The sequence below is a fragment of the Myodes glareolus genome, chromosome 1 (genome assembly GCF_982192425.1).
Source record: "Myodes glareolus chromosome 1, mMyoGla1.1, whole genome shotgun sequence".
Taxonomy (NCBI): Eukaryota; Metazoa; Chordata; class Mammalia; order Rodentia; family Cricetidae; genus Myodes; species Myodes glareolus.
In genome coordinates this window covers 71,125,195-71,152,451 of record NC_142026.1, presented here as the reverse complement: position 1 = coordinate 71,152,451, position 27,257 = coordinate 71,125,195, and the positions used below count along the sequence as shown (strand labels likewise).

At 45.8% G+C, this 27,257-nt stretch overlaps 1 protein-coding gene across 3 annotated transcripts; it reads right to left on the bottom strand.

Moving 5' to 3' along the window:
- Positions 1-1,012: 1,012 nt before the first annotated feature.
- On the bottom strand, positions 1,013-27,257 carry Peg3 (paternally expressed 3). Of its 3 annotated transcripts, XM_085685954.2 has the most exons (10): positions 27,117-27,257; positions 23,206-23,293; positions 22,087-22,238; positions 14,627-14,757; positions 14,017-14,106; positions 13,331-13,414; positions 12,350-12,453; positions 9,111-9,213; positions 8,858-8,950; positions 1,013-8,735 (listed from the first exon to the last, which is right to left on the bottom strand). In XM_085685954.2, the coding sequence occupies exons 3-10, from the start codon at positions 22,212-22,214 to the stop codon at positions 4,618-4,620; spliced, it is 4,851 nt and encodes a 1,616-aa protein (XP_085542080.1). In that variant the 5' UTR covers positions 22,215-22,238; positions 23,206-23,293; positions 27,117-27,257; the 3' UTR covers positions 1,013-4,617. The 3 variants fall into 3 exon arrangements, with proteins under 3 accessions (XP_085542080.1, XP_048282935.2, XP_085542046.1); XM_048426978.3 differs by lacking the exon at positions 22,087-22,238 and having other exon boundaries at positions 27,117-27,256; XM_085685920.2 differs by lacking the exons at positions 22,087-22,238; positions 23,206-23,293; positions 27,117-27,257 and adding an exon at positions 20,548-20,975.

Genomic DNA, 27,257 nt, shown 5'->3' with positions numbered 1-27,257 from the left:
CATACAAACACACACACACACACACACACACACACACACACACCGTCCCCAACCATAGCTAGGATAACCAGATAAACTGTTATGTTCCTAGTGGTGAATCTGGCCTAAAATATAATGAATGGAAATGAATACTTTTTAATCTTCTGCAAAAGTTAGGAATAAATGCCTCACTGTGAAGCTAAGCCCCGTTATTACTATTCTTATGCTAAAGATTCATGAACCTTTGTTTTATAGAACCTCATATTTCCAATTAAAAATGCCCCATCTACTAACCAAAATATATTTATGATTGTAATAAAATTTAAAACCACTACTGGGTGGTTATGACTTAGGATGATTAAAATACGATTTAGTTTTAGAGGTGTAGTTAAAAACATGGACCCAAGTAGAAACCACAGATTCCCTGACACATAATTGTTGAAATAAACAATCATATATATATATATATATATATATATATATATATATATATATATATATATGAGAAGATGGGTCCACTGGCAAAGCATTTGTAACAAAAGCATTAAAATTGGAGTCTATGCTTCCAGTCCCCACAGAGAGTCTGCAGCTGTTTCATGCATCTGTAATCGCAGGACTTTTACAGCAACCTTGGAGGCTAGGACAGGAGACTCCCCAGAAGCTCCAAGTCATCTACCCTGGCATAAATAGTGGGAACATAAAACCACCTATTTCTCCAACAGTGGGGAGGTGGGGATTGATACCTGAGGCTGTGATCTGATGTTCACAGCCACACTGGGCCATGGGTGTATGTGCCTATACTCACACACAGATATCCACTCATGCATGTACATACACACAATGTTGTTTGTTTGGTTTTTTTTATTTTTTATTTTTTTTGTTGTTTGTTTTTTCATAAGAATATTTGTAAGTCAAACTTCATATGGCTAGGGGGCCACTAATATTTTGAATTTATAACGGTATCAACAGCAACGAGTCCCTACAAAGTTACCAACCACCAAACACATACACTGGAAAAAGAAGAGATGAAGAATTATCTTACTTTTAGCTTTATTTTTATTGTTGACACTATTACAAGATAGAACAACTACAACCATATTAACAAACCAAAAGCCTGTGCACAGAAACAAGACAAAGAAAATATATCGAGATGTTAACACAGTCTTTGGATGATGAAAATATGGATGAGTTTCTCTTCTACATTTCCACATCTTCGAGGCTACTAGGATGGACACGTACTGCATATAGAATGGCAATATAAGCAATAAGGGTAGCCTACTAGAATAGAACACTATGATGAAGACCCCTCAAAGAAACTGAGGAAACACACTTCCCTGTAATCCTGCCACAGCTAATCCGCTGTTCCACACTTCTCCACATTTCTTCCCTTGTTGACGCCACCTACTTATCTAGGATATCCTAATAATCGAACACGTGGTGCACAAGCCCAGGTGTTACCAGGAACTTGTTGGAAATACAATTGCTTTTTTCTACTTCGCTATAATTTCCCAGTTTTCTTTGAGTATGTCTTATATTTGTGATGCAGAATACGTACATAAAGTTTGTTACCCAAACACCAAAGATTATTCAAGAAATTTAGAACAAAATATTTAAGCATGACCCCCCCAACACTATTTTTGTTTCCCATGTTTCTTTTTGTTTTAGACATTACACAAATCTATTTAACACTGTTCAAATCACAAGTTTATGCAATGGCACAAGATGGAGGACACAGGTGAAGATCTTAACAGTTGTTGGTTGTGGGGAATGTGGGCAGATTTTTCTTTTCAATTTTACTGTATTTTCCAATTTTTCACTGGGAACATAGTATGCTTATAATAATGACATTACATACTAAGCTTCAGTATCAGGAGACTATTATAAGGAGCATAGGGAAAACTTCAGATCAAAGTATTTTACCGTAATTACACAGGAATACTAGAACAACTATCTGGAGTACACGTTTTGACACAGTTATAATATATAAACCTGTGCACAGCAACAAGAAAAACAAGATATTAAAGAGTATATCTATCTTTGGATGGTAGGGACATGAATTATCTTTCCTCTACTTTTCTTTTTTTCCAAGTGTTTCATAATGAATTCCAATTATGTTCACGATGGAAATGTGATCCTTAACTTTTGAGTAACACTACCATAAAGAACATTCTAGAAATTTAAGAAAATAATGCTTGACTATAAGCCTACAACAACACAATAGCTTTTGACTATAAGCGTACATTTTAAGACAGTTATAATTGTAGTATAAATATAATTTTGTGTCCTGCTTTCTCCACTTCATATTCTGTGAATATCTGCTACACAACTCTCCATGATTATCACTTTTAAACAACTGCATAAGATTCCAGGGCACTTTGACTTAATTATTCTTCTATAGTCTGGCATTTCAATTGTTCCTAATCTTCTACTCACTCAGTTACAGTTAGAATGGACACTTAGACTTCTTGACAAGTTGCTTTCTAAACAGGGTCTAGTGGGGTAACACTGTCAATGATAACGAATCCCAAATTTACCCAGATGACATCAACACTGACTTGCATCTCAAGGGTGCTTTCCCAGTGTATCGTTGCCCTCTGTTTCCCTAGATGTCAGTTCCAACCTAGGGTCTCTCTATGCAGCTGGCCTTCACCTATGCCATGCCATCAAAAAGGCCTTTCTTCCAACTACCCAGGACACTTCATTCAACTCATTCTTATCACCCTGCCCGTCCCGTCCCGTCCCTGCTGATGCTGTTTTCTTTAGTCTGTCTTAGTGACTTCCTAGATCTGCAGTTATCTTGGAGCTCCTTTCTTTGGCTCGCTCATCTCTACTCCTTGCTCTTTGCTCGTGTCCACCTCTGAAGACTCTGGCCCTCCTTGAGGCTTTGACACACTCCCTGTGAGCCCCGGTCCTACAGCTCTAGAAGCCTAAGAGTCAGACCCATTTCTTCAGCAGGCATCTCACCTCACTTTCTCAGATGATCTGTACAGAGCTTCGATCTTTCGCCTACAGATCCGCTTTGTTTTTTTTTTTAATTTTTTTAAATTTTTAAATTTTTTTTTCCCCAGCCAACAGAAGGCCAAAAACTTGTCTTTCTATAGCCATTATGTGAGGGGAGGGGAAGTAAGGAGCGCAAGCTGTCCATATATAGGACGCAGGAAATCTCAAGCTGGGAAGTCCATTTGTGATCAAGAGGACAACTGACGACATCAAGACAGATATGACACTAAGTGGAAAGCTCAGAAATACTTAGGAGGCTCAATGAGAAAGAACAATGGTAACAAAAAAAATTAAGGCTGCTGGGGAACCTGAGTCCATGTTAAGCTAGGATTAACTAGAAAGAAAGCTTTTTTTGTGTGTTTTTCTTTTTCTTTTTTTTTTTTTTTAAATGCAAGTTTGACTTGGGGTTGACAGACACATAAAGGGTGGGGGATTAAGTTTGAAGATACAAAGATCTAAGGATACTAGCTCCTGGGCACCCAGGGAGCACACTGACTTGTGGCAAGCACATAAAACACCACACAGGTGACTCAAGCAACGCTGCCACTTGTCACTTAAGGCAGGAAGCACACAGCAGAGCTAATGAAAGGTTGCCGGTCTGCTTCCTTATTTACAATGTAAGCCTCTCCCGTGGTTCCCAACCTTCATTAGGCACTACTGTGATCTAGCGATGGTTGTCACCCACTCTTTAAAGGCAAAGACATCAAGATTTACAGGGCAAAGCTTCAGGTTTCATGAATTCACTATCAAACACATGATAAACTGGTTAGAAAACAAAAACCCAAACCTTAAAGAACACCTCAAATGTAACATATTTTGTTTTTTGCATGAAAACCACTGTAAGGTATATAAAATATGGGGATGGACGGGGTCATAGAGATGAATCCACGTACTGTAAAGAGTTACAGTTAAGTCTCAAGGGGTTTAGGTACACACCAAATGGCTGTGGAAGCTAAAAGGATGTCTGTTCTCACACAGCCAGGATTCAAAGACACATGCTCTCTCACACCCACACCTTCACAGGACTAGCTAAGAGGTAGGGGACCAAACAGTCCGTTACTGGAAAGGATACTAATGGGGTTCAAAGGATGCACAGTAAAGCTTCCGCGGGATGGACACTTACAAATATATGCTAAATTGTTGCTCTCTTCCTCCTCAGGAAAAAAAAAAAAAACCAGAGCACCAGTTTAGGTAGCTCTGTATAGTAAACTGTAAATTCTATAGCACACTAAGTCCAAATATATGTATCACTGATTTGCTCATTTATATACACGGCAGGAATCATTATGTATAGGGTATGAAAGGGGTGTCCTTTACAGTCAATTGGGGAAACCTCTGTGGTCTTGAATACTCACTAGGTTTTCCCTCAGTCTAATTACTAAGATGAAAAATGAGATGTGTGCTCTAGCTTTCTCAAGTAGACACCGAGGTTCGATGGAGAAAAGACTGAAAAGGTCTCTTCATTCATCCTCTCAGTTTGTCAGTCTGAGTTATCTGATGAGAAGTCCAGTATGAGCATGATGAGGTGAATTTCTATTTACATTGTGGGTTGGTTTAGGCTCTCTCTGTGATTTATTAAGGGTCTGGTTCTGGGAGGAAGGTTTGGTTTTGTTCTGCTTTTTGCCTCAGCCTGGAGACTCAACCAGTGTGAGAATTCTGGTGTCTGGCAAGGGAGAGGCGGTCGTGGAAGAGCTGCCCGCACACGTCGCATTTGAAGTACTTGTCATCGGCCTGCTCGGAACCACCCGCGCTGGTGCTGGCGCTGGCACGTTCAATGTAGCCGGAACACTCTCCGAGAGCATTGGCAGGCTCGAAGATGATCACGCTGGCATGGCTTTTCAGATGTTCGCCAAAGGCTGCGCTGGAAGCGAAGGTTTCTGTGCACTCATGGCAGTTGTAGTACGGTTCTTCAACCTCAATCTCTTGATCTTCTCCTTCCTCTTCTGGGTCTTCGAAGTCTGCCCCGTCGGGCTCATCCGCATCTCCCTCTGGTTCTTCAACATCTTCCTCTGGCTCGTCAACTCTCTCTTCCGGGTCTTCGATCCCGGCTCCATCTGGCTCATCGGCATCACCGTTTGGCTGCTCTGCCTCTCCATTGGGCTGCTCAGCCTCTCCGTCTGGCTCGGCAGCTTCTCCGTCTGGCCCTTCAGCCTCTCCATTAGGCTCTGCAGCCTCCACCTCAGGCTCTGCAGCCTCCACTTCGGGCTCCGCGGCCTCGACTTCTGGCTCAGCAGCTTCTGCATTTGAGCCCTGGATCCTCAGTACTTCCTGTGGAATGAGGACATTGGCCTCGACCTCTTGAGCAGTGGCAGCTACTATGTCTGAACCCCCTTCTCGCTCAGGATGGAACACCAGCCGCTCGGTGATGACTGTGTCATCTAGGAAGGGCTGCCCACAGTCTTTGCATTCGTAGAGTGGGATGTGTTTCCTGAGGGGCTCGGTGAGAAAGGAGGCATGGGTGTAGGAGGGCCCGTACTCGTAGGGCTCGTCCTTATGAACTTTGGTGTGGTGGTCTCCGAGCTGTTTGGCAGTGAAGAAGCATTCCCCACAGATCGTGCACTCAAAAAGCTTCTCCTCGGTTTCGCTTCCCTGGTACTCGGTGAGGGCTAGGCCTTGAATGAAAATCTCATCGGCCAGCTCACTCTGCTCCAGCATTTCATCATCCCGGTGTTGTCTCATGTGCTCATTGAGGGCAGAGCTGTGAATGAAGCCTTGTCCACACTGGCGGCATCGAATGGCTGACCCAGCAACAGCAGGATTTTTCTCAGAAGCACAATTTCTCCTTGGCCTCACAGGCAAGAGAGCGATGAAGCCGTCGTCACAGGCCTTCACGGAATACAGCTGGTCTTGTTCGTGGACTCGCTGGTGCTCGAAAAGCAATGAGCTGTGAATAAAGGACTCCCCGCATTTGGGGCACTCGTACAGCTTCTCTCCGGAGTACTTTTTCTCAAATTCGTTGTCGGAGTGGACATGAACTTCAGAGTGTGCGTATTCGCGACTGTCAACCAGAGCCTTTCTGCTGTGGACATCCTGGTGGCTTGTGAGGTCTGTGAGGTCAGTAAAGCCCAGTCCACAGTCCTGACATTCATAGATTGTGTCACTGGCGTCATCTTTCTGGTGCTCATCAGAAGTGGAGGCCTGAATGGTAGTGTCTTCAGCTTTCTCCTGGCCATGGGGCTCATTCCCATGGGGCTCTTCACTGCGCATCTCCTGATCCAGGGGTTCTTTGTCATGGGGCTCATCACCATGGGGCTCCTGGCCATGGGGCTTATCACCATGGGGCTCTTCACTGCGCATCTCCTGATCAAGGGATTCCTTGTCCTGGGGCTCATCACCATGGGGCTCCTGGCCATGGGGCTCCTTACCATGGGGCTCTTTGTCATGAATCTTCAGAACATGAGTTTCTTTAGCATGGGGCTCCTCGGCATAATACTTCTGTTGGGCATAGATTTTCTGTACACTGAGGTTGTTGCTGGTAGCAGAGCGCTGTCCAAACTCTCTGAATTTGCGCACTTGCTCTTGAACGAAACGTTCTTGGGCATAACTGGTCTGTGGGTCGCTAGGGGCCAGGCTGCGGATGACAGACCGCTCATAATGTCGACTTCCAGAGGGTCTTTCTCTGTCATGAATCTTCTGGTGTTCAATGAGCTCAGACCTACGAGCGAAGGCCTCCCCGCACTCCTGACACTCAAAGAACTTGGCTCTACGGCGGATTGCTTGCAGGTCTCCGAAAGGTAGGGAGTGGATTACAGAGGTCTCGTTGCTCCTGGGCTCAATGTATTTCTTCTTGGCACGAGCTTTCTGGTGTTCACGAACACTTGAGCTGGGAACTGAAAATGTGACGTCTTGATTAGATTCACGGGACTCTCCAGAGAGACTTGGAGTTTCAGCACGAGGCACACTTGGGAGGATGGAATCCTTGTGCTTGCTGCTGTTACTTCCTTCATAAGTGTCTTCTCCAGTAGCAAGCTTCCGTCGCTTGTTGTTAAGATCTGAGATATAAATGGAGGACTCTCCCCCTTCATCACATTCAAGCTGGTCATTTATTCTATGACGTTTCAGAGGTCGAGGAGCGGGTAAGCTGTGGATGATGGATCCCTTGTATTCCTTTCTTTCAAAGATGCTCCCTCTAGAGAAGAACTTGGGGAGGCTAATACCACCTGTGGTCTGGGTGCTCGACTCTGTCACGGGTCTTGGTTTGGTGAATCCCAGCGCACCACGACTCTTCTGAGCCTCTGCAGGGCCCAAGCTGTGAATGACAGACCTCTCATAGGCTTTCCCCTGGCAGTCATTCGCCATGGTGGGGAATTTCAGCTTGTCATTGGGGTTGGTGCTGATGGTGAACGGTTTGTCATCGTCTTTGTTTCCAGGTGGTCTTGTTATAGTATGACTCTTCTGAGACTCGGCAAAGGGTTTCTCATAAGCCCTGCTCTCAAAGAAATTCTTCCGAAAACGAATTTTCTGGTGGTCGCCAGCGTCTGAGCTTTCCATCAATGCATCTCTGGCGTTGTTAAAGTCGAACAGCTTCTCCCTGTAAGTTTTCTGGCGCCTTCTGAAGGACTGACTAGGGACAAATGTCTCCTCGCACATCCTGCTTCTATTTTCAAATGGGTTTCCTCTAGTGTGGATCTTCTGATGCTCCCTCAGGGATGAGAGATGAAGAAAGCTCTCCCCACACACCTTGCACTCATAGATCTTGTCTCTCCTGTACATTTTCCGAAACTCACTGAAGTTTGGACAGGTCAGAAAGGGTTCTCCGTGCTCACGTTCGCGTTCACGTTCACGCTCACGTTGCTCCCGTGCACGTGCACGCATGCGCTCCCGTTCACGTTCACGCTCATTCTCTCTGTTGTCTCCTGATCTGCCTCTTCCATGGGTTTTCTGGTGCTCGATCAGGGCGGAGCTGTGCAGGAAGGTCTCCTTGCACACCTTGCACTCATAGAACTTGTCTTTGCCATACATCTTCTGCAGCTCGCTGAAGGTCGGGCTAGGCATGATGGTGTCCTCATCCTCTTGATCTTTACACTCTGCCAGGTACTCTCTAGCATGAATCTGGCGGTGCTCTGCCAGGGCGGCGCTCCTACTGAAGGTTTCCCCGCACTCCTTACACTCAAAGCGTTTGCCCCCACCCTGACCTTTCTGCACCTCATGAACAGCTACACTGTGGATGAAGGACTCTCCGTACTCGTAGAGGTTCTCCCTCGTGTGCATGATCTGGTGCTCGACAAACTCAGAGATGACACTGAACGACCTCCCACACTCATCGCACACATACGGGTCTGCGGCCAAATCAATTGTCGGGGACTCAGGGACAGGAGGGCAACTCAGGTTACCCATGCTCAGAGCCTGTCGCATCTCACTACCACATTCAAAAGGCTTCTTCCTCACACAGCTCTTATTTTCGTGACCTGAACCCTTCTCCTCAGAATCAAAGTGATAACGCCTCTTCCTTTCCAGAGCTCGGCTTCTGGAAAGCAGATCAGTATTGACCCTGAAGCCTCCCCTGAACGCGCTCCCTTCAGATGCCCTCTCCTGGATCACCGACTCTCTTTTGTTTGATGAAGTGTCCTTCCAGTTGTCGCTGGGCCTGGGGAACCTCGGAGGAGGACGCTCGTTCAGCTCCCTGGCTCTTCCGGATTTGGAGTTGCGGGACACATCCTTGATGAATTTTTCCATTATCACGCCATGAGAAGATTCATCCTCACAGATTCCCCGTCGGTGGGCTGGCTTTTTGGCTTCAGGCATGGGTTTCAGACCTGGAAAGAAACCCCCATATGTAATTCTTCCTTTGTCCCTAAGCTCGGGACAGTATTGTTCTGTGGTGTTTGAGAATGTGAAATGTGGAAGTTTCGCCGTGTGAGACTGGCTTGTCACTCACCCCGACTGGTGCTTGGGTAGGCACTTCTCTTGGACCTCGATGAGTGGCCTTGTGTCATGTGAGAGTGTCGGTCATCTTCGGCAAGCTGTACTCCTGGTTACAAGAACAAAATGGCGGCTTAGCTTTATGTTGAAGACCCAGACTCATCACCATCAACTGACTCTTCCCACAACCACCTGCACTAAATACCAACTGTCTCCTATTCAAGTCTTTGACTGTCTTTCATTCAGTGACTGAAGGAAGAGGTGCTTACCCAGTGAGAGCAGTTTTCTGTAGTTCTCCAGATTGTCCTGAATTGGATTCTGAGGCTTCTTGTCCTCTTTGAGTTCCACGACATTGTGGTATGACTCAGCATCCTAAAACATCAAACACAGACCTCTCAATGGAATCTGGCCCCATGGATGTTCAAAAAGAGAATAATGTTGGCGACATGGGAGCTACGTATATGAAGTTCTATAGGAAGTGCTCACGGTATTTAGGGTTCTGAGCGATCCAAGGCAAGTGTTACTAGGGGCCTACATCGTACCTACCTTGTGCTACACTCTGAGGCAGATCCCAAAGACGCATGACACATATTCCTTGCCCTCATGCAGCTTATAATTTGGTTGGAGAGAAAAGACTCATGAAACAATTAGAGAACAATAAACAGTAAATTGGGATACAGATAATAAATGCTACATGGGTTTATTGGAGGAACAGTTCAGGGTAGGCCTGAACAGTGAGCAAAGGTTTTGCAGAGGGCCTCCAGTGGGCCTGAAGTGGTAGGTGAAATTACAGGATGTGAAGGGGGGCTGTTGGGAAAGCCCATGCAGGCTAAATAATCAGCATGCATGCTTTACTCATGGAAACAGAAAGAAAATGTGCTCTAGCAGACATCTGGTCAGACTGAGTGGTTTTAAGTTCCCTTCCTGTCTCTCTACTGCATGACATGGCTACAGCGTAGAGTTTCCAGTGTGCATGGTTTCCAAGTAACTCAACACATCCGAAGTTCTTGACTCAGAGCTACCTTTTATCTTAATAGACATTTCTCTCAAAAAGAAATGCAAAACTCCCTGTGATACTCAGGAGAGTCTTCTCTGCAGGATTCTAAAGGACCTTTGCTTGCTACCAGAAGGCAGTCCTAGAGTTTCACTGTCTTGGTGAGCTGCAGTGCCAGGGGAGATGGTGCTGAGCCCGAAGGGGATACTGGAGGATGCAGAGGGTGCTATGGGAGTCTATAGGCTTTGGAGCTGGAGAGAATTGAAGAGTCAAAAGTAGACTGCACCATTCATAAGCTGTGCGACCTTAGATGCGGAAATCTTTCAGACCCTCAGATTCTTCATTGTAAAATGGCGAGAACTTGCAGTATTGCAACATTGTGGGTAAAGGTTCCACAATATGGTTATTGTTTAAATAGTAAGAGAAATTATGCAAAGAAAATACAAGTGCTTTGATGTTAAATTGATTATTATTCTGTTACTGGAAAGAGGCTGGAATTTTAATAGAAACATGGGAAATATAGCAAAAAGAAAAAAGCATCAACTTTTAAGAAGCTTCATTTATGCAGCTGCCCATGCCCAGTCATTAGGAAATAAACAACAAAAATTAGGGTGGAGAAATGAAGCAGAGCATCAGAAATGCAAGTCTTTCTAGGTTAGGGCTGAAAATGAAGACAAAAACCACAATACAACGAAAATTTCAGGAAGCATCGCAAACTTCACAAAACTGCCACCCTAGAAAGCTAAATTCTTTTCTTTTGGGTGTCCCTCCTCTTTCCATATGGTAAGTTCCTTGGAGGTAAGTGCTTTGTGCTATCCAGATTTCTGGGGGTCACTGACATTTACTTACAATGAAAGACAGAGCAAGTGAGCCCACAGATATATCTATGATGGCACAGGAAACTGGAGGCTGCCAGAGAGCGAAAGAGCCAAGAGTCCATGTGATATCATCCCTGGGATACCCAGAGCCCAAGAGCAGTGGCAGCAGATGGATTATTTTTAATCTTTAGTTATCTGTCTAATTTGCATAAATTAAAGTCTCAATTGTACTGCTTCAATAAAACAAAATGGTGCTTTTGTATGAAGAGAGATTAATTTAAATAGCCTTAAAGCAGCTGGTTTTTTGTTTGCCATCAACTATGATACCTAAATGTTCATGAGCTGCACACGAGTTTGGGTGGAAGAGGTGGCCCGAGAGCAATGCTAACATGGTACAGTCCGGGTTTTCACAACATGAGCTAGACATACAATCTATTAAGGGATTCACGTGTAATTAAAAAGGTAATAAGAGAACTTCCTGTTTTGAACACCCTCAAAATGTGGTTTGCACCACCTAGTGCCCCTGTTTCTACTCTGAGTCAATGGGAATCAGCAGCATCTAGACTTCTGCATTCTGCAGACATGGCCCTTGGTCAGCAACTCTTCACACATTGACGAAGTTCAACTATCAGATACCAGCAATCCAGCTCTGTGTGCTTCAGTGATATCCTGGCTTTTCTTTGATTTGCTGGATGCCTGACTTTTACTTAATTCTGATCCCAAAACCTTTGCCTGTACTCTCCCTAAATCCTAGGATCCTCTCTAACCTCAAGCTGGCTCACTCCTCCAAGCCCCTCAGAAGTCAAGTATTATTGCCCTGAAGGCATTTTGCTTTGATCCAAGTCAAGATTCATGCTGTAATTTTTGTGATCATCGCCACTGGCAACAGCATCTGAGCAGGGATCCTGTCTGTCTTGGCCACAGCTATGTTTCCCAGGGCTTAGCTGCATAATTGCAAAGGAAATGAAGGCTCTGCCTCTGGCTTCTCCTTCCCTTCTGAGTTCTACGGATGCCAAGGTTCTGCTCCTCCTCTTCTGCTGTCACAAGCCAGCTCAAATCTCATGTCCTTTTCCCTTTTACCAACTGCCCTACCACTTACTGCGCCTTAACCCACAATTGCTGTAACTGCTAACACTGTCCATCATGTGCCAGACACCATAATAGGAACTCACAACACACACGGTGTGTGACACTCACTGGCTCCACACAATGGAGCTGGGAGACAACTGTCACATCCATTTTTACCGATGAGGAAACTGAGGTTCATCTTAGTTGAGTAGCCCAATCCCACACAGCAGGAGGTGGCAGAGCCAGGTTTTGCACCCCATTCTCGTCAGCTCCAGAGCCTTTGTTCTCCCTGCCTGGTCCATTTTCTAGACTCACAACTTTTAATGCTCCTGACTTCCTAGGGGCCAGGAAGATGTTTGGAACCCTTCTGCTGCTTAGCCTATCAAGTGACACACATCGAGGGGGCACTCACTCCTGGTTGTGCAGATTAGTTAAAAGACAGGCAGCAGTGGCTTTGGCCACTGGTCACCTGCTGGGATGGTCCCTGCCTCCTCTTTAGAGTGGCTGAGGACTTTCAGCCACAAGTGGGCATCTAGGGGTAGATGAAGACATCGTCGGGGAAAAGACGGGTATCTTTGGTGTGAAATGAAGATAGGTTTTTCTGGAAAGAGAGGAAACCTGAGCATACCTGGGACCGAGACTCATAATCCATGGAACGTCTCTCATCATCTCTTTCCAGTTCAAAATGTGGTCTTGACATCACAGGAAGGGAAAGATCCCGTTGAGGCAGCCCTAGAAGGAGGAGAGGCATCAGAAGGGTGCAAAACCTAGTCCAACATGGCAGCGCTCAGAACCTACCTGTGGTGTGAATGTGTGCAGAAAAAAAATGTGTATGTTTTCTCTGCATTTTGTGGAAGGACCTTGCATCATCTCAGCATACCCGCCTCTTTCTTCCTTCCTTTCTTCCTTCCTTCCTTCCTTCCTATTTTAGAATCAGACTCATGGTTTCAGGTATGGTGTCTATATTCTTGTTGTCAATCACTGACTATATTGTGTTCCCTCATTCAAGACCAGAGATAAAGCCTAGAGGGTCACCAAAGGGACCCCAAACTATTGGTAAATTTGGTGGACTTGCAAATCTCTTCCAGATTACTATTTTAGGATGACTTGCTGATAAATGCAGCATCTTTCAAGTCCAGGAGGAACAAGAGCTAGTTTCTGGTGGCATGAATACCAATAATATATCAACATGGTGTTTACTCACTGTATTCTAATTGTGTGGGACACTTCAGTACAGTGTCTCCCCGCACCTGCATGAAGCCATGATAGGCAGCATAGTTGTAATAAAAATATGTTTGCTTTTCATGGTCATATTTCTGCCTGTAGCACTTTATATTCTTTTTCATTTTGTAGCAATATAGTTTTATATAGAAACATCTAGTTTTCTTTGAAAAATTATGTCTGCTTAGGAAAAATGCTGAGTAAACAACAGCACAGGCTGAAATAGGTATGTGGCATGAAACAGCTCTGCCGAGAGGAGGTTCAGAAACTGAAGCTTGGGACTAAACTTTTGAGTAACAGGAATGCAACCCAAATTGAGCACTAGGGCCTTATGAGGTCCCTGGACACACAGCTTCTTTCCTGAGTCGCAGGCCAGCAGACAACTTACTGCTTCTGGGGTTCCTGGTGTATGGCCAGCGGTCTCGAGGCTCCACATCTCTGCTTCTGCCCCTGCGCTCCTGGTCTCGGTCACCTAGGCAGGTCAGATATTTGAGTGATCAGAGGTGCATATCTGTGTTTCCTTCATGTTGCACACATGCCTCCCTTGAGGAGATGGATCCAACATGGAAGGTTCTAGACTAACAGGCTCAGTAGTTACCCTACAAACTTCACAGCAAGGATTGGAGTCAAGTCTGTACACTAGGTCCACTTCAGACCCCCCCCCCCCGCCCTCGCCACACACACACCAATTATCTTCTCATCTTCTATGTGGTCAAGCCCAAATCCAGGAGCGTGACCACAGACCTTCTATGTCTAGCGCAGGCCAGCTGACTTTAAATTGTACAACATTCTGCTGGAAAGAACCTGAGAAAGTGGAACATATACCTACCCTAAGAGCAATTCTGCTAGCATAGTCTTAAGTAGATGCTAAATAGTATAAATATGTTATTGTTGAAAATCCCCTGCTGTCATTCCATTGTAGGTGTCTGTTTGGATATAAAAATGCCTCAATTAACCTGCTTTCCTCAGATCTCTTAGTGATGCTGAATACTCTGGCATCGCCTGTGATTTTCACAGAGGCCTCGAGGCCTGTGCCTCTCTATAGTGGGGCATCTGGTGGGGTGTGGTACTCACTGCTGAAAGAGTGGGATGGTCGAGGTGGTGGGGTTTCTCTCCCACTTCGGCTCATGTCGTCGTCACTGGTCATGTCACTGTTGGTGTCGTCTGAGAAGATACCAGATAGTAACTTAACGCGTTTGCATAGCTGGCCTGTGTTCTCACATATAGCCACCCTCTCCCCTGCACTTTCAGCGATCAGCTCTTCCATCCTCTTGTCAGCCCCCTGTAGTGGTATCTGTCTACTCCTGATACTTAAAGACTTGGTGGGAACGTGGCTGCGATTATCTCTACTTGGACCCCACAACAAAAGTAGTCAACAGGCCACTTCCTAAGGTAGCACACCATGATGGCAATGGAAGGTTCTCTACCTAATGGACTTCCTTCCTTAGGATGGTCCACTTTTCTTCTTCTAGCTCAGTGGTAGTTCTTAGTTGGGGACAAGTTTGTTTTCCAGGAGTCATTTGGCTACACATGGAGACATTAAGAGGCCAAATCTAGTGGGTGGCCCTGTTTCCTTGCCTCTCAAGGGAGAATGACCAGATCCGAACAGTCATCAGTAGTACCAGGACACAATCCTAGTAAATGTTGTCTAAACTAGCTACCATAGATCTCTGCTATGCCTCACCTTCCTGGTGGTACATCTTGTAATTCTCCAGTGGAGTGGTGAGTTTTTCACAGTTATCTGTTTTGCTCACACCCAAGGGCTTGAGCTTTTCAGGGATGGCCGGCTGATCTCCTCTTGCTGTGAGGGTCTGCCTATAAGCAATCAAGGCAGAATTTTCAGAGACCGAACAGGCCCAACAAATTTCACATCCAGTAAGCTCCAAAACCTCTGCTGAAAGACTTCAGATCATCTGGGTCTTCTCCTAAGATGGCGTCTAACTCTTTAGTAAAGCCACTTTCTAGCTCACACAGAATGGCTCAGGTCTGGTGGCAGACAAGTGATTCGGAGTCAGCATTTCTCGACTTAAAAGGGCTTATTTGGAGGAACCAAACATACAAGCCAACAGAAAGCCTGTGATAGCATGCAGGGACCTGGACATTGAAAGGAGCTTGTGCATGGAGCACAAATCAAAAGCTGGGCATCAGCATGGGCTGCCCAGTGCACTGGAATAAGAATTGCCTGGGGACTATGTATGAGGAGCTCTCAGGCTAACTGGTTGTGTGACAATGGCCAGTTCATCTAGGACCTTGGACTCTGTCATCTGTGGAATGGGAACAGCACCTACATTCCTTTATACCTTATCTTAAATAAGCTAAGATTCCTAAGAAGTTTAACTTGCCAAAGTTTAACTTGTAAAGCACAGGAAACATTCTCAAGACCCCCAGCCATGACTAAGTTTGTATGTCAGTGCGCTCCTCTTTAGCCAAAGTGTTAAAGGGGATGACGTCAGAGATGGACCTGACCCTGCCAGCTCTGTCCTTAATGTAGTGATTGCAGCACAATATACAACCTGCAAAGAAATGGATGAGCATACAGAGATGTTCATGGTGCTCAAGTCTGAGCTCTGTGATGACAAATGATTACATTTTCCCCTTTGTTATCTTTAGGCCTCGGAGGCTCTACCACATCACCATCGACTGTGTGTGCTGTTTCAGCTCAAAGGCAGTAAACCCATCCTCCCATTTGGAACAGTACATTTCAGGTGCCATGTAGGTACAAGTGGCTGCTCACTCCCAACTGGACAGTGATAGACAGTTCTGTTATTTCTATCAGCTCACCTAAGGGAGGCCAAGAATCTTCCTTCAGAGTTACACAAGCTTCTAAGGGTTGTCAGTCCCCAAACTTGACCCTTTTGGGGTTGACATCACACTATTTCCTCAGGTACCTTCCGAGAAATGTCCAAATACATATGATTATTCTTGCTATTCCTCAGTTGCCAACCATCCTTTCTTTTTGAGACAGAATCTCTCATTGGCCTGGAACTCATCACATAGATTATAGATCTATATTGACCTTACCATTACTGAGATAACGAAAGTCAACATCACAGCTTTTTTTTTTTTTTTTTCCTGTGTGAGACAGGGTCTGAAACTCAGTATGTGGATCAGCTCATAGAGATATGCCTGCTCTCCCAAGTGCTGAAACTAACTAAGGGCATGTGTCACTATACCCAGCTTCACACCTGAATTTATTTATTTATTTATTTTTGATTTCTTGAGACAGGGTTTCTCTGTGTAACAGCTCTGGCTATCCATGAACTCACTCTGTAGACCAAACTGGCCTTGAACTCACAGAGATCTGCCTGCCTCTGCCTCCTGAGGCTGGGATTAAAGGTGTGTGCTACTACACCCTGCCTAAATTTAATTTTTGATATGGGTTCTGGGAACCAATCTCAGTCCTCATGCTTGCAAGGCAAGCATTTTACTGACTGAGCCATCTCTCCAGCCCAAATAAAAAGAGAGGGAGGGAGAGAGAGGAGAAAACAATAAAAAACCCACACCAGAAAAAACCCTTTCCTATGATGATGAAAAAAATTCATTTGTAAACTTAAGTAAAGGGGAGGAAGGGGCCTAGAAACAAAATAATCAAAAGTTGGACAACATTCATGCTTGTGTGCTTGAATGAAATGAGCACATCTGCATGCTGCTTGCAGAATTGCAGATTTCAGCAAAGTTAGAAGTGTGGGCTATTCAGTCTTGTCAGCTCCACTTCTGTGAATTACCACTGGGATGTTCAAGAACATACGGCCAAGAAGGTAGTCATTCAAGTGTTGCTGGTAATAGATAAGACATAGTCTACCTAATGGTGAATTATTATGTCGCCTTTCAAAGAACAGGCAACTCTAAGTAAATGGGTGTAAGAGACACCTTAATACACTGAAGTGTCAAAATATTACACTGCGTAATGGCATCAAATGAAATACTAAGACTGAGGAGAAATTCTGGCCTAGAATAGCCTAGAGAGACCACCAATACAAAAGTCTGAGTTCATGGTCCTATGAATAATTGGGGTGTGTGTATGATAAGATCAAAATTCATTGAATACATTTATGATAATTTTTGAAGAATAAATAAAATATATTCTTTTAAAAAGGTACTGGATCAGAGATACACCTGGAGATGAATGAACACAGCAGAATACTGAAATATGTACACATTGTTGTCCTTTTCATTGCTCTAGTTTATAGCAAATCCTTCCTGCCCATAAAAACAAAAATATTTAATAAGTGCAGTCTAGAAAAATCTAAAAAAATTATCCATGTTCACAAGACTATCCTACCAATCCAAGGACAATGCTCTTCTAGAGGTGAACTTTATAGATAATGAATTAAAGTGGGGACAGGGAGCCTGTATGCACCATTTTCCATGTCTCAAAGAGCTTATAGATAATAAAGATCTACCTCAATGAAAGGGAAGGAAACAGATTAAAAGACATCAAAGGCATCCTGAAGAAAGCATTCCCTCCACCACAATCACCATTCCACAGTATACTGGAGGCCCTGACTAACCTAACTAAAGGAAAAGAAAGGTGTAAATACTGTATTATTTTGAAAATAATGCTGTATATTACATTGCATTATTCTAAACTGAAAAATATCTTACTGGTAAACATAGCAATAGAAAATCTCATTAGAAGCAAAATAAATAAATATCCTTGCATAGTACCTTCAAGTCTGTACAAATATTTTTAAAATGTATAGAAATACACAAAATTTATATCCTAAATAAAGACATGCATAAAATACACACTCACACATATTCTGTGTGGGTATCTGTCTGTCTGTATCTTTTTGTGTGTCTGTCTCTCCTCTATCTCTCTATATCACATACACACTCTCACACATATTCTCTTTCCACGTATCTATCTCTGTCTGTCTGTCTCTCTCTGAGTATCTGTCTCTGTGTGTGTCTCTCTCTTTGTCTCTCTGGGTCTCTGTGTGTGCATCTGTCTGTCTGCCTGTCTTTGACTCTGTGTGTGTCTCGCTCTGTCTCTCTTTGTCTGTCTGTCTCTCACACACATTCTCTCTCTGTATGTTCTCTCTGTCTCTGTCTCTGTCTCTCTCTTACACACACAAACACATACACACACACTAGCTTTTTTTGTGAGGAGCTTTGACAAAGTCACAAACTCAACTTCTAGAAAATAAGCAATAGCACTCTGAAAAGACAGGTGTAGGAAGTGTGGGAGACTGCTTGTCTGTAACATGGCCCTGATGTACAAAACAACACTTTCTGCCCAGCACAGGGAATATAAGGGAGTCCAGATATGGATTTATGTGCAAGTACATACACACATGGGGGCTTAATTTACTGACACAGAAAGAATTTTTAAATGGGAGGGGTGAGTTGGGTTATTTAAATGTAAATTATTCTCAGAAGTAAATAGAAGGTTAATTTCAACAAAAGAGACAAGAGTGGACAGCCATCACTTTACAGTGTTGGATCTGTTACTCCAGCATTTATTTCCAAGGTTAGTCTTTAATTTTAGCAAAACCCAGGGCTGAATCAAATTTCCCTAAGATAGTATACATTTCAATTATACCTCTCTAGAAGGCCAAAGCCACCAAAACCCGGTGACAAACATACTGTGACCTAACTAAGTCAATGTACCCAGAAGGGAATATGCCTCCTGAGTTTACTAATAACTGGAAGTGAGAAGAAAGCCTATTAATATGTTGTAACAAAATTGGCAAGTCGCGCTCTTGAGGAATGAATGCTGCAGCTTTATTACGTAACTACAAATGTAAACACAGACATACAGTTACGCACTCTGAACAGTCAGTGTGGAAACTGTAAGCAACATCCACTGATCAAAGTTACAATTACAACTAAAACTTTTAATTTTAATCCAAATTTTTATATTACTATTACGTATCTGTGTGGTGTGTGTGTATGGCCACATGTGTGTACACAGAGACCAGAGGCTGACTTTGTGCTTCCTCATCTGTTCCTTTCTACTTCGATGTTTGAGCATTCTCCCAGTGAATCTGGAGACTCTCTGACCACTGAGCTGTAAGGACTCACCCTTCCCAGGCCCTCATTGCTGGGGTTACAGTATAGGCTAACAAACCCAGTTTTTTCATGGGTGCTGGTGATCTGAACGCACATCCTTTAGCTTGTACAGTCAGTAAGATACCGGCTGAGCCACTCTCCTCAAATTTTTAAAACCTATACATCTGTTGATCTTAATGAAAAACACTATTTGTGTGTACATAAAAATAATGACACTGCCTAGGAAACAAAATCATAGACGAGGAGTTTGAGCTTGAAATGGCTGGTGAAGGACCTGACCACCCATGAAAATGACAACCGCGTGTCTATCTAAATGTATGAAAGTATATATAAACTAAACTGAAAGAAAATGTCAGATACATTCATGTCTAATACTCATGGAATGGAGAAACCAAATTAAACCAAAGTAAACAAACAAACAAAAAAACAAAAACAGATTAATAAAAAAGAAACTTTCCCAACTTCTACTTAGGGTGTTATTTTAAATTTGCACTCTTTGGGTCTAGTTATCTAGGTGTGTGATTTTTTTTTAATTTGTAACTTTTTTATAATAAAGTTTTAAAAATAAAAAACATGATTTTAAAAATTAGAAATAAATCTAATGCTTCTCTTTTTTTATACATAGTTTCTTCTGGCTTACTAGGCCCCTACTGCTCTTCTGGGCTCCCCCTAACAAGGCTTCCTTCCTCACTGACTCCTCTGTCTCCCAAAGCCTGCCTGGGACTTCCTGCTGCTATTGGCATTTGCTTCCCCAGTGAGTGTATAAGCAAGGGGTGGCTCCAGACACTGAATTCCCTCCCCCCCTCCAGACTCTTACTTCATCCTCTTTACAGACCAAGACTGAACTCTGGCCCTTTGGGAAACCTATTTCTTTTATTTCTCGACTCTCCCACATTCCTCTGCCTTTTCTTCAAGCAGGAACCTTAGCATGAGTTGGATACTGGCCAAAGGCATCTGAGTGGCCCACAGATACTACTAGCCTGACTCTGAGCTAGTACCAAGGGAAGCTAAAGAAAGCAGCCAAGTGATGCGGACGAATGATGAGTCTGCCCTTCCCATACTGGGCAGAGAGGGACCCTGGCTATCTTTCCACAGAGACATGAAATACCTTTTGTATGGACAATAAGTTCCATGTGTGACCTGGAATATATACAATCACAGGTCATCGGCACTGCCTGTTAGAGAATGGCATCACCATTATGGTCTGTGTGGCAACACTGATGCTGATCTTGGAATATTTTATAATACTTGCATCTCACTTCAAAATAGAAATTAGCATAATGTATAAGAAAGATAGAGTTCGTTGGGTATCTTTTACCCCATATGGGGAGTGGGGTGGAAGTTTTGCTCACAGAGAAACCGTGGGTGAGTATTAGGATGAGCAGGGATACACACATGGGAGCTAAATGTGTCTGGGACTGTGTGTGATGAGAGAGAAATCATTAATCTTCCAGTCTTCGGTCTCAGGCTCCCACATCCCCATCAGAGGAGAGAAACTCCACCCATCACCTCCTACCCCATTTCTACTTACTTACTTTGTGCCCTCATCATGGCGCACCTACATTCAGCCCACTAACTCATTCTACCTACCTCATTTAAAGGGGGCTGGAATTGAGAACTTTAAAGTCAGGAACCGAGGAGGTTACGCTTGTCATCTCTCAGGGACAGCATGGTGTGCAGTCTCTCCTCTCTTCTTGTTTGTTCCAGTCTCCTGCCTCTTTCTGCAGGCCGGCATTCTCTACTTCAGTATGTTCATGGAGTCCAGTCCTGTCCCAGGCCCAGGCCTAACCTTGGCTCTCAGTTTAAGTGCCCTAACACTGACAGGGTCATCAGCCTGTGCCCCTTCACCCAAAATCTGACTCTGAAAAGTGAATGCTGTAGTCTGATTTCTTCTAGAAGTGGGTCTCAAACTCACATATGTAGAAGGGTCACCTGGGGTGCGTATGACAGTTTGCTGTGAAACTACTTCAGAAATGATGGTTCCCTAGGCATAGGCATTGTAACGGGGTCTCTAGGAACTAGACTCTGATCTTAGCTCTCTAAACTGAAGTGTCCAGTCTGGTCCAATCTTGAACAAGAAAGAAATATATATGGGACAATGGAATTTTGGGGGCGTGGGGGCTAGTAATCTTACATGGGAATGTGAGCAAGAAATGAATGGCCTCTACCCTCTGGTCTAGTGACTCTTTCAGGTCATCTCTACAACCTTCTGGGCTTTTTCTACCCAATATAAGCTTAGCACTTACCACACTCCAGCCAAATCTCCTTATTGTTGTCCATTCTTGAGGGGTTTCCCCAAAGTTCAGAAAGAGAGGAAATAATAGCTAAGAGTTCAAGATTCATGATCAGCACTAAGACAAGGCTACTTCAAAGACACAAAATGTCTTCTAGACTAGCGTGACATGTTTGACCTTATCTGAATGACCAGCTGATCTTATTTATTTTAGGGGATGGGGGCATGGGAATTTAAGCCACAATGCATGGCTAATCCAACCATCTACAGGCAAGAGGTCTTCTCTAATCAGACCTAGCCTGAATGGAGATGGTGGAGGACAGGGGCAATAGATAAGGAGTCTGGTCGTCTGGTTGCCATAGCAACCGGCATCACTATGACCAGGAGGCTGCACTAGGCTGTCTTAAAAGCCAGTGCTACCAAGGTTCTTCTATGCCTTTTGTTCTGATTTCATACTCACCCATCCACCTCCTCATTATGCTTTCATTTCCCATGTAGGTTTGCCTACAGGGAGAGAATTTGCTGATCACACACTTTCCAGTATTTGGGGCCCTGCTGCATTCCTCTCCCACCATGAATTTCTGGAACAGGACATGGTTCCCATGTCAGTATAGTTGAAAGTGAAGTCCCTGAGCTTTGTAAAATTGGGTTTATACACACGAATTCTTCAGTCAAGGAAGATCTCTAGCTTTTTGCAGGCTTGAGTAGCATCCTGGATCCCTGGGGCCTTCATGAGGGTCAGGAAAACACCAACCCAGTTCCAGGGGCCCACTCTGCCATGTTAGCCCCGCCCCAGGCAGCACTCCCCCGCAAGCATAGCCAACTATTTTGCTAAGCACATTTCCTTACTTTCCAGGTAATAGTAGTTCTCATTCAGTAGGGTTTATACCACTCACTTCTGGAGTGCCAGAGTCTGGCATGATTCTGTCCCAAATAGGCTGAGTATCAGCACTTGCGGATGGATTGAACAAATGGACACCCTTTGGAGAGTCTGCTCACTTCTCCTCATCATGTGATTCATCATGTCTGGTCTGAATCAGTCAGCAAACTAGTGAAAAAGGGAGCAAGCTCTGTGAGGTCTCCCTTCTTGGCACCACTCCAACATGCCCCCTTCAGGTCTTCCAGTGCCGGGACTCCAAGCCAAGCAAGCCATCCTCTCACCCAAACTCAAGGTGCTCTCCCCGAACCAAGCGTGGCTACCCTGCCCTCTGCAACTTGCAGCCAGATGATTCCCTACCAATGTACATGTGGTCTTCATGTCACTCTTGTGCTCCAAACACCTCAGGGGCTTCCCGTTGCATTTCCGGTTAAGCCCAAATACTTACCATTGATTTTTAAGGCCTTTTATAATGAAACCCTCAAACTTACCTTTTCTCACCTTTTCCGTCAGTTATCATTCTTCTCTTGCTCCAGACATCCTTGGTTTTCAGCTCCTTTCTCTGCGTCCCTCAGGAACATCTGATGACCCCTCTGATCAATCTTTTCTCCCCATGAAACATACCATTTATAATCCTTCAAAGCCCAGCTTTAAGGTTCCCAGGTGTCTCAGGGAGGCACCATCTGGCCTCTCCCAGACTAAGTTAGTTTCTCTGTGCAGATGTGTACTTTCAAGGATATAAACCATTCAATCACATTTTTTAGTTCCCCCATTTATGCTCCATGAAAATTCGTCCTTTCCCAATTGAGATGGTACATGGCACAAAGTATTCCCTAGGGTGGTGGCAAGTGAATACAATTTATCCTGCTTCTTAAATCACCCAGCCAAAGCAGGAAGCCTGAAGGATTACCTGAGTGTCAGGGGAGAAAGATAGGAGAAAGAAAAGGAGGAAGTAAGGCTAAGGGGGGAAAATTCTAGCAAATTCATGGCCCACCAGATAGGTATGCATGTTCTCAGAGTAAAAATGGTGTTCTTATAGTTGTGCAGCATATATATACATCAGGAAAATGTCAGCGTAGAGAAGGGAAGTGAATACTCCAGAGATGGGTGTGGTGCTCTGGGTGTGAGAATAACTCACCTGGACCAGCCACCTAGCTGCTGGAGGACCTAGTTAGGCTTCCTTTTACCAGCGGTCTCAAGAAGGACAGAAGATCAAGAAGGTAGAGCTGTGGACAAAAAGGAAGACATAAAACACTGAGCTGATTTTACAATTACAGTGTTCTCTGGGTGGGAAGCAACCCTCAGCAGCTTCACCTTTTCTTTCCCTGCAAAGGCAGACATCAAATGAGGCCAGGACCTCCCCACACCCAGGATGAAAAGTCATGGGCAATCAACTCTTCCCCAGATACACACTGTGCCCTGGACTTTAATTACAGTCCTTTCCTATGTCAAGGGCACTGAAGAAATTGCTGAGGTATCTTGGTGTCTTCAAGGGGATTCTGGATTAAGGAACCAATCCAAGAACCTAATTGGTTACTAATTAGCTATGTGACATTCCCATCCTCTAAGAGCAAGGAAACATGTTACAGGTGAACATTAGAGGAAAAGAAATGGTCAAGGAGGGACTTAAAATCTCCGAGTAAACAGTACTGAGAGAGTTCACTCATAGTGTGACAGCCCCAGAGGCCTTCTAGTGGCTCTAGTCTTCTGGGTGCTGACAGTGACCCATTCCCTCTACCCCCACCATCAACCACTCCCTTCCCACTGTGGCTAACCCCACCTTTTCCCCCTTCTAGTACCTATGTATAAAAAGAGTGTCTGCAGTCACCTGTGTGTGGATATAAAGTTGAGGCACTGTGACCCCTGCCCTCTGTTGTACCTAAGATGAAACCTGCTCAGGTCCCAGTCCTTAGTCTACCAAGAAACACAGAGCTCTGTAACTCTGTTATGAAAAAAAGAAACTTCTCCCTCAGACTGCTGCCTACAGGTGACACATGCACAGTGAATGGCAGACGCCCCCTTGTGGCCAACAAAGATGGCGCCAGGGAGGGTGGGTAAGGCTGTGCTGTCTATGTCAATGAGGAGTAGAATCCCTCCCTGAAGCCAATCCCTGTCGTCATTCAAGATGACATCTGCACAGCGAAAGCCAGATGCCCCCTTGTGGCCAACAAAGATGGAGCCAGGGAGAGTAGGGCGCTGCCAGTACCAGACGCCCCGCCTTCTGGCCCGCCTCCTGCAGCAAGCCTAGATGTCATTCAAAACGACATCCGCAGAGTGAACATCAGACGCCCCCTTGTGACCAACAAAGATGGCGCCAGGATGGGCGGGCTTCTGAGGCCCAGTCACTCTGGAAGAGAAAACCCCTCCCTCGGACCTGCCCCCTGTAGCCAACCCAGCTGTCATTTATGATGACTCATGCGCCATAAATGCGCCATCAAAATTGGTGCCATGGTGAACAGGGTTCTATGGTCCCTCAGGACCAGATCCTTTTTGTCCCTCTGCCCCCTCTAGTGGCCACTCAAGGTGACAGCAGCGCAAAGAATATTAGTCAATCCGCAACCACGACAAATAAAGATGGCGCCCGTGTGGGCAGGACTCTGGAGTCCAGATCAGAGCTCCGCCCTCTGGTCCTCCTTCTGCGGCAAACCCAGTTGTCATTCAAGACAGCTACTGCACCATAAACGTCAGCAAAGATGGCGACAGAGTGGGCGGAGCTCCGCTGTCATCCTGGTGCGAAAGGCCACACCCCTCGGGCTTGCTACTTGAAGCCAGCCCATCCAGCTGTCATTCAAGATAACACCCTCACGAAGCACTTCAGACACACCCCCACAGCCAACCGTGTTACACTAAGGGTGGGCCGGGTTATGCCGTCCCATCACTCAGGAGTATAACCCCTCCCTGTGGTTTGCCCTTCGCAGCCAGATTAGCTAGTGTGCAAGATGGCGCCTGCGCCATAAATGTCAGCTGCTCTTATATGTCCTATAAAGATGGCGCCAAGGTGAATGGGGCTCAGTGGTCTGTCACCCAGGACCATATCCCCTCTTCCTCTGGCCTGCCTCTCGCAGCCAGCCAGTCCAACTGTCACTCAAGATGACATCTTTACCGACAACTTCAGACATTCCATGTATAGAAAATGAATGACGCCAATCCGAGTGGCCTAATCAATCATGATAAGAAAGCTCCTCCCTTAGATCCACCCCCAACAGCTAGCCCCTCTGTCATTCAAGATGGCTCCTGCCCCATAATTGGCAGCCACCTTCGGTTGCCAGGTAAAGATGGTAACATTGGGTGGGACTCTGTGGGCACTCAGGTCCAGAGAGCCCCGCCCCTGGCCCGTCTCTCACTGCAAACTGGCCCAGCTGTCACTCAAGATGACGCCCTGCAGAGAACTACACACGCCCATAAAGCTATATGGCCACATCAATCAAGACGAGAGCCCCGCCCTCAGGCCCATCCCCTGCAGTCAAATGGGCTGTCATTCAAGATTGTGCCGCATCACGTCAGCTGTCCCCCTTCATAACTCCTCCCACCCACGCCCCCTTCCGGCCAGCAGCCAGCAGGATGGCGTCATGGTAGGTGGGGCCCTATAATGACTCAGGCCCAGGAGCCCCTCCCTCTAGCCCGCCTCTTTGCAGCAAGCCTGTCCAGCTGTCATTCAAGAAACCCGCACAAGACCATCGAAGCTCCGCCCTCAGACAACAAAATGGCGCCAGGGTGGGCGGGGCTATGAGGCTCTATCATTCAGAACAATAGCCCCTCCCTAAAGCCCGCCTCCTGCAGCCAGCTGGGCTGTCACTCAAGATGGCGCCTCTGCAGTTGCCCGCCTGCGGCATGGTATTCCGTGGTTAGCCAGTCACTCAGGATGACTCCCCTCCCTCATGCCTGCCCACTGGATATCCGAACCCCGACAGCACTCCTCATATATGGAGTCAGATACATCCCAGGGTCAAAAGAATGACACTCAAGGTTCTACAACTGAAACCTAGGCACGGAAAAACGAGGAGAGTGCGACAGTGCCGCGCAATCCTCAGATGGAAAGCCGCAGGGTGGCAGCATTTGCCCGGAAACCTAGTGAGTGCCTGGCTCCAGCTGAGGCCAGTCAGACAAGACAATAATTGGGGTGCACCTTTGCTGTAAGTCAGCAGAGGAAGCGTAGAGATAACACCCCAAATTCCCAAACCACTTCGGCCTTTGGCGCTCTTACGTCAACAGACTAAAGCCGCGCTTGCGCGGCAAATCCGGACTTCATTCAAGATGGCGCCCGGTGGGCTGGGCCTGCTGAGTCTGGCACCGCCCACCGTCACTCTGCCTTAGCCCCGCCCCTTTACAGGGAGCCAATCAGGATAAGCCTGCGCAACGAACCTCTCTCCACCCTCCAAGATGGCGCCAACTGGGTGGAGCCCAAAAGTATCTCACGGCCTTAGCTCTGGCCCCGCCTCCAAGCTGCTCTCAGCCCCGCCCACCGCCACTGCGGCAAAACAAGACCCGCCCCCAAGGACAGTCCAGCACATAGCGGTGGATGGTTAGATTGCGAAGATGCTGCTAGCCAGATGTGCTGGCGGTCAGGTTAACCACGTAGCCCCCAGACTCTGCTGAGCAAAGAAAATGAAACTACAGAAGAGGTGGCTTAGAGATGCCACTCTGATGTCCACATGAGTGGTCTTGTGACACGACTCGGGCATCATCTGCACGGCTGTCAGTCGTTCAGACGAAAGTTGGGGGCCTAGCTTCTGCTGAGATTCTGGGTGGTTCGCCCCTAAAACCCTAAGATCCTAAGATCGTGGGACTCCGAGGCTCCGAGGCCCCGATACATGGAGTACCCTTCAGATCCCAACCACAGAAGTGATACCCTTGCGGCAACACAGCCGCCCCTTGGCGAACCACCTTTCCGAAGGCGCAGTTTGCAGCCTTGTCAACTACCTACGGTGAAATGTGACATGGTTTGCCGCCCCTGGCCCGTAGCAACGCACCCCGAACACCGTCTGAACTCTGCAGACGGTATCCAAGAAGGTGCATGCCACTGGGCAGGCAGGTAGCTGGCTGACTCACCTCCCCGGAGCACCGCACGCCGCACACACACCCCGACCGAGGTCAGCCGCCTAGTGCGCCCACACTGAACCGGGCGCCCAGCGGCGCCACCAGCCCAGGGTGGACATCTCTCCGCTTCTCCTCCAATGCTCGTCCTCCTGC